The following is a 7,658-nucleotide window of genomic DNA, read 5'->3' as shown; positions in this document are numbered from 1 at the left end:
GAGTTGTATTATGTTTACATAGGATATGGAGTCATGTCCTAGTAGGACACTTGTATCCTAGGCCTCTCATATATAGCGGGGGTAGACACACGATGTAACCTATGCCAACATAATAACACGGGCATGCGGGGGAGCCGGCGGCGTGTGCCGGCGCCCAGGCGGCAAAAGTGCGGTATTGTAACGGTGTCACGAGGAGGAGCGCCCGTAGTCAGGCCCCGGAGATGTAGCCATATCGGTGAACCTCGTTAACAAATCTCGGTATCGTACTCGTGTGATTGCTTGGTCCTCGGATGATCAACGGTATGCCTCGAATTTATTCTAACAGTTCTTCCTGCAAATCGAGGAGGGGAAGAGATCCAATAACATTTACTACAAGATGATGAAACCATCAAGTGGAAGTCATGGTTTCCGGGGGAACTTTGAGAAATCAGGGCGTCGTCGTTCCATGTACGCATTCTTTCCTTCTTTGGCCTCTTCAGTACCGTAGAAGATCAATGTCGCATTCCCGCCGAGCTCCTGCAGCACAAGTCCCGTTACATTACTAGTTATAAGGACATAGTATGTGTGTATGTGACATACAGGAACATCCCATCACCAGTTGAACAAGACCATGATTCGTTTGACTTTTTGACACTCCACAAATTAAGTACCTGAAGACCAGCATGACCATCATCAGCTGCATTGAGTGCAGATTTCAACACCCGAATGGCTGTGGGACTGTTCCTTAAGATTTGCCGGCACCATTTCACAGTTTCGTGTTCCAAATCAGCAAGCTGCATATGCAAAGGATATATCAAGTACATGGTTTCATAAGCACCTTAGCTGGGGCATATTGCAACCTGCATCCTAGATGAAAGTAGCAGACAACTGCCTAATAAGTAGTTTTATTTTCTGCAATCAATAATTCGGGCACTCACTGGTACAACTACATTGACGAGTCCCATTCTCTCTGCTTCTTCAGCGGCATAGAACCGTGACAGAAACCACATCTCGCGGGCTTTCTTTGGTCCAACCTGTCCACAAGAGATAAAATGAGATAGAAAGCACTGCTGCTATTTTCTAAAAGTGACCAAAATTGTTCCACGGTAGTAATGGTCGTGCTTGACGTAGAGTTCACTCCCCACTTGGCAGCTAGCGTGGGGCATAATTGTTGTATGTTCTTAACAAGAACAAAGAGAATGGGCATCTCAATTGATCACTAGTCAAACATGAAGCAACCAGATTAGTATGGTAGCTTACCAATCGAGACATGATGGAAGAGCCATAGCCAGCATCAAAGCTTCCAACCTGTCATGCAAATCACAGAGGGAAAATGTGAAGTAAGCTACGTGTAAACTTTAAACTGGTAGTGTTTATAGAAAGAAAGAAAAAGGAACAGGAATGAACAGGAGAAAAAGTAGAAGAAGCTGAAATCAATATGTTATACTTATGTTAACCTGTGAGCACGTATTTCTTAAACTTTAATGTTTCCTATATTAAAGTAATACACCTTCAGGACAAAAGGAAATATAATCAAATTTGAATAGAGGAAGCCATAGAAAAATGCGTGCATAACACCTGTTAGAGTGGCACACCAAGTCATTCTACATATATCACAAATCAAAACCTGATTATAAATCATTAAAATGGGCTTCAGTGAAGCAAAATAATTTATCTATTCATTTATTATACAACCAGGTTCATAAGTAAACGGTAACCACATTCAATAGCTTTGACTTCCCCCGAGCAATTCAAGAATAAATTTAGTTGAACTCTGAGTAAGACTACAAAAGGTGGATTAGTGATTTTTATCCAAATATGCTATTGTGAAGACAAAGTTGTCGGTCTTGACGTTGTTTTTTTTACCGGAAATTGACGTTGGTTATGTTTTGTCAGAACTCACTAGAAGTGCACCCATGGTATCAGGGGTGCATAAAAAAGCGTTGTACTCCCTCCATTCCTAAATATAAGTCTTTATAGACATTTCAAATAGACTACAACATATGGATGTATGTAGACATATTTTAGAGTGTAGATTCACTCATTTTGCTCCGTATGTAGTCATTTATTGGAATCTCTAAAAAGACTTATATTTAAGAACGGAGGGAGTAGATGCTAAGGTTCTGTGGAGAAAATCATGTTGCACACTAGCAAGCAAAACTCCTTGCGAAAAGAAGGCAAGCAAAGTTCCACATGTATAAACTTCAAAAGGAGACTGCTCTTTCATACAGGATTTAAAACTGGCAATAATATAATTTATTATGTAAAATCTACAATTTCAATTTGCATACTAGGAAGCAAGAAGCAAGCTTGGCCAGAGAAACACCTTTGGACCAGTCTGTCCAAATATCGCGTTGTCAGCTGCAATTGTTAGATCACACACCATGTGCAGAACATGTCCACCACCAACTGCATAACCAGCAACCTGATAGCATACTCAACAGGACCAATATGTTGGATAATAAAAGAAAACCGATTATGAAATAATAGCGAAGGCAGTGCTCATACCATTGCTATAACTGGCTTTGGAAGGCGCCTAATTTGTACCTGGAGAAATGATTTAGCTGATGTGCTCAGAGTTAAAAATCATTTGATACAGAAATGACGCTGAACAGTGCAATACTAACACACCAATAGGCCATAGCATAACAATTCGTCTGTACCGTAAGCAAGTAGGTCACCCTGTGCAAAATGTCAGAGGAATGCATATCTGACCTGGAGGTCTAGAACGTTGAGCCGGCCAAAGCTATCAAAGTCAACATACCCATCAGAATCCCTCAAGGCTTGGTCGCCACCGCTACAGAATGCTTTGGATCCCTGTGCACCAAAAAGATCAAAGTAAGATTCAGTCCACATCGATTCGTACATATACAACACAACATGACCAGAACTACAAAACGATAAAATATTGTTGTTCCTCTAGCAGAAGGGGCAAGCCTTACCTTCCCTGTCAATATGACAACTCCAATCGAACTATCATCTCTAGCATCGCTGAAGGCACGCATCAGCTCTTTGACAGTCAGTGGTCTGAATGCGTTTCTCCTATCAGGACGGTTGATTGTGATCTTGAACAAGAAATGCAATGAGTCAAACCATTAAATACAGTAATGTAGTGCTAGAATGTTGTGTGTGTGACATAAGCTTCGATTCGCCGGCCGGTGTTTACTTGGAACCCAAAATTTTACAGGGGTGTTGGTAGGAGAGGAATGTTTGACCTTGGCGATGCCCTCTCCGACGGACTTCTCGTAGATGATGTCGACGAATCCCTTTCCATCCTCGTCCGTCGCGGCGCGCCACTCCGGAGGCTCCGACGAGACATCGCCGTGTACGCGCCGGTAGCTGTCTCCGGCGGGCGACGAAGACGCAGCAGCGGGGGACGGCGCGAGGAGAGGGGCAGAGGCGAGCGGGAAGGAGGAGGGCAGGAGGTGAGCCGTGACGCGAGCTAGCCTCCTCTCCGCCGCGTCCATGCTGAGAGCCGAGAGGTAGGCGGGGACGGGGATAAGGTGACTTGCCTTCAGGCAGTCACGCTGTAACATGCGGGCACACATCCAACGGCCATCAACAATCAAAGTGAAAAAAAAGCTCCAGATCTAGCACACGCACACACGGAGACGCCCACACTTGTAGTTTTCATGTACATCCAACAGCAGCTATGCATTTCTCTAAAAAAAACAGCAGCTATGCATTAAGAGCAACTCCAACACAGCGAGGCAATCCGTCTGTGTGTCCGCGCGGAAAAGATGGATAGACCAATGCAAAATTCATTTTTATTTTGTGTCAGTTCGGACAAATTTTTGTTCCAAATTTGACTCAGATTTGGATTGGAGACGGACACAAAGCGAACGTTTTCTGCGTTTTCTTCGTCCGCCTCCGTCAGCTGCATGTCCCGCCTGGCCCAACTGCCATCCACTCATCCATCTTTTTATTTATTTTTTCTTTCTCACCACGCGGCACACCTCGCCAATAGCAGCCACGGTATCGCCCCGGCCACATCGCCGGTGCAGCGACTCCCCCACAGCTACTCGCTAGCCAGCTACTACTCCGGGACGCCACCGATGTAGCAGCTCCCCATCGGGTGGGATCGGATGCCTCGGCCACGCCGCTGGGGAAGGAGCAGCATTAGTTGTGCATGCCGGCACAAAGCGGAAACGTATCTGGTGCACCGAGGCAATTTGTCATTTTTTTATCTCGAGCAATGTTTCAAATTTTGATTAATTTTTTTATAGAAACATACATTGATATTGTGTCAATGCACCAATTTTTTTTACAATTTTTTTGAACATTTTAGAATGTGAAACGGGGAACCGGTGCGCTAGTAGCACCAATTGCCCCGGTGCACCAGATACATTCCCGGTACAAAGCAGCCAGAAGCTGCTCTCGTGTGGTGTTCCCGACACCGGCGCCAGGAGTTGCAGAGCAACACACGACTAGAGTAGCATGGCAGCGTACGCCCAGAATAGCGACGCACGCCTGGTGATGGCCACTAGATATAGGTTTTATTACGTTTTTTTTATTTTAATCAATGTAATAAAGGGACTTTGGGTGGCAATGTATATATATATATATATATATAATATTCAAAAAATGTCCACAATTTGAAATGCATCCCGGCGCGTTGGGTGTACCGATAGACGGACGGACAAAGCCAAACTTTGATGTCTTCGTTTGGACCGGTCAGTTAGAGTTGCCCTTAGTCATACACCAGATAGATGTACAAAATGTCTAAAATACTCATACACCAGATCAGATGTACAAAATGTCTAAAATACTGCTTAGTGGCCGGACTTTGGTTCTTGATCTGGTTATAGAATTTCAAAAAAAAATGTTCAGTTTTAATTTTTTTAATGTTCATGCATAATCAGTCCAGTTGTTTCTATCAGATATATTTTTTGTGAACGGTCCTACTAAAATCTGCTCTTAATTACTAGTACTTCTAAAAATCTACTTGCTACAAGTGGGGGCGTCTCCATGTGTGCGTGTGCTAGATCTGGAGCTTTTTTCACATTGATTGCTGATGGCCGTTGAATGTGTAATGGACGCTGGATGTGTGTTTGCATGTTACAGCGTGACTGCCTGAAGGCAAGTCACCTGATCCCTGTCCGGTAGGCGGGCGTGGCGCGCGGTGCGTTGTGGTCTGCTTGGTCGATACCGTGTTTCGGATGAGAGCGAGATTTTCGGGATGCGGACCGGGCCCGCAGTGCCACGAGGGCTTTTTCACCGGGCCAACTTCACTGGATCGCAGTGCCTCCTTCCTCCCGGTGCTCCATCGGTGCTCCCACCTCGTCCTATAAATGTCCTTTTTTCCTTTTTCTTTTCTAATTTAATCATCTCCTCCCTGATTTTAAGGGGGTGGGGTCGGATCTTATTTTGTTCCAATCAAATCAAGCCACGCATGTGAGAGCACAGATGGGCGCACGCACGGGGAGCAAGCAAGTCTCGTCCAACTTCACCGTGCTAGCCTACTGCTGAGAGGTCGTTGGGTGGCGAAGGGTTGAGAGGGCCGAAGGGAGCTAGTGGTCGCTGCACAGTTGTGACCCTGCTGGCAGGGGAACAGGTGGCGGAGAAAGATTTGAGAGAGAAGGAAGCCCCCCTCGCTCGGCATCGTCCTCTCACGGGTGATACGGGTGGAACCCCAGATTTGTGCCGCCGGCCACACTCCTCTGCCCTCTTTCTCTTTGCAGCCGCCAGAGGCCCCCGCGGGCAAAGCCTGGCCGTGGGTTGGCGGGGCGTCCCACCTCGTCCTCTACTCTCCTTCCTCCCCCCTCAAACCTAGCCTGCATTGCCGCCGGTGGGGCGCCTCTGGTGCGCCGTCGTGGTTGTGCCTAGCCGGGGATGGCTGCCATGCCAGGAGGGTCGACACCTCCCTCTGCCTTGGCCAGGTGCTTCTTGCCCGGGAGCTCGTCTGGCCCAGATCTGGGTGCGACGGGGTCCAAGACTTGTCGCAGCGACTCAGCCAGGAGGGGGATGCAGCTGTCGTCGACCTCGTGGGGTGGTGCGGCCTGGGAGGGAGGGCGGCGTCCACCTTGCTCGGTCGTGGGTCGATGACGGCGTCATGCATCGGGGGTGGCTCACCCAAGGGAGCCCGGCCTCAGGTCACCAGGGGCCCAGAAGGCCCAGGACAAAGGAGAAACCCTAAGGGGTGAACGCCGAGGACCTTCTTGCCCTCCAAGGCAAGGTCGGCGACGGCTTAGATCTCATATACCCCTCTGTAAACCATAGACCTCCACCACCTATACAAGGGGAGGCTAGGGAACCCTCATTCGCATCTACTCTCAGATAGAAACTCTCAGTAGCAACATCATACACCATTGTAACCTCTCGCATGAGGTATCTCTCTACCATGAATAATCAAAACAAGCAGGATGTAGGGTATTACTCTTTGGAGGGCCGAACCTGGGTAAAACCTGATGGGGTCACTGATAACCCACAAGTATAGGGGATCGCAACAGTTTTCGAGGGTAGAGTATTCAACCCAAATTTATTGATTCGACACAAGGAGAGCCAAAGAATATTCTCAAGTATTAGCAGCTGAGTTGTCAATTCAACCACACCTAGAAACTTAATATCTGCAGTAAGGTATTTAGTAGCAAAGTGATATGATAGCAGTGGTAACGGTAGCAAAAGTAATATTTTTGGTGTTTTGTAGTGATGATAACAATAGCAACGAAAAAGTAAATAAGCGAAGAACAATATATGGAAAGCTCGTAGGCAATGGATCGGTGATAGAGAATTATGCCGGATGCAGTTCATCATGTAACAGTCATAACCTAGGGTGACGCAGAACTAGCTCCAATTCATCAATGTAATGTAGGCATGTATTCCGAATATAATCATACGTGCTTATGGAAAAGAACTTGCATGACATCTTTTGTCCTACCCTCCCGTGGCAGCGGGGTCCTAGCGGAAACTAAGGGATATTAAGGCATCCTTTTAATAGAGTACCAAACCAAAGCATTAACACATAGTGAATACATGAATTCCTCAAACTACGGTCATCACCGGGAGTGGTCCCAGTTATTGTCACTTCGGGGTTGCCGAATCATAACACATAATAGGTGACTATAGACTTGCAAGATAGGATCAAGAACTCTCATATATTGATGAAAACATAATAAGTTCAGATCTGAAATCATGGCACTCGGGCCCTGGTGACAAGCATTAAGCATAGCAAAGTCATAGCAACATCAATCTCAGAACATAGTGGATACTAGGGATCAAACCCTAACAAAACTAACTCGATTACATGATAAATCTCATCCAACCCATCACCGTCTAGCAAGCCTACGATGGAATTACTCACGCACGGTGGTGAGCATCATGAAATTGGTGATGGGGGATGGTTGATGATGACAAGGATTCCCCTCTCCGGAGCCCCGAATGGACTCCAGATCAGCCCTCCCGAGAGAGTTTAGGGCTTGGCGGCGGCTCCGTATCGTAAAACGCGATGAATCCTTCTCCCTCGTTTTTTTCTCCCCGAAAGTGAATATATGGAGTCAGGGTTGAGGTCGGTGGAGCGTCAGGGGGCCCATGAGGCAGGGGGGCACGCCCCCACCCTCGTGGACAGATGGAGGCCCCCTGATGTGGATCTTCCTTCCAATATTTTTTATATATTCCAAAATAATTCTCCGTTGATTTTCAGGTCATTCCGAGAACTTTTATTTCTGCACAAAAATAACACC

The 7,658-nt window shown here is 46.6% G+C and overlaps 1 protein-coding gene across 1 annotated transcript; it reads right to left on the bottom strand.

Moving 5' to 3' along the window:
* Positions 1-224: 224 nt before the first annotated feature.
* LOC125544302 (1,4-dihydroxy-2-naphthoyl-CoA synthase, peroxisomal) lies at positions 225-3,537 on the bottom strand. Its single transcript, XM_048707927.1, has 9 exons — positions 3,195-3,537; positions 2,922-3,044; positions 2,695-2,796; positions 2,488-2,526; positions 2,306-2,404; positions 1,240-1,287; positions 918-1,013; positions 651-773; positions 225-516 (listed from the first exon to the last, which is right to left on the bottom strand). Exons 1-9 carry the CDS (start codon positions 3,525-3,527, stop codon positions 400-402), a joined length of 1,080 nt encoding a protein of 359 aa, XP_048563884.1. The 5' UTR covers positions 3,528-3,537; the 3' UTR covers positions 225-399.
* Positions 3,538-7,658: the final 4,121 nt, after the last annotated feature.

This window comes from Triticum urartu, chromosome 3 (genome assembly GCF_003073215.2).
Source record: "Triticum urartu cultivar G1812 chromosome 3, Tu2.1, whole genome shotgun sequence".
In the NCBI taxonomy this organism is placed as follows: domain Eukaryota; kingdom Viridiplantae; phylum Streptophyta; class Magnoliopsida; order Poales; family Poaceae; genus Triticum; species Triticum urartu.
The sequence above is the reverse complement of the archived record's forward strand: the minus strand, read 5'-3'. Positions and strand labels throughout refer to the sequence as shown.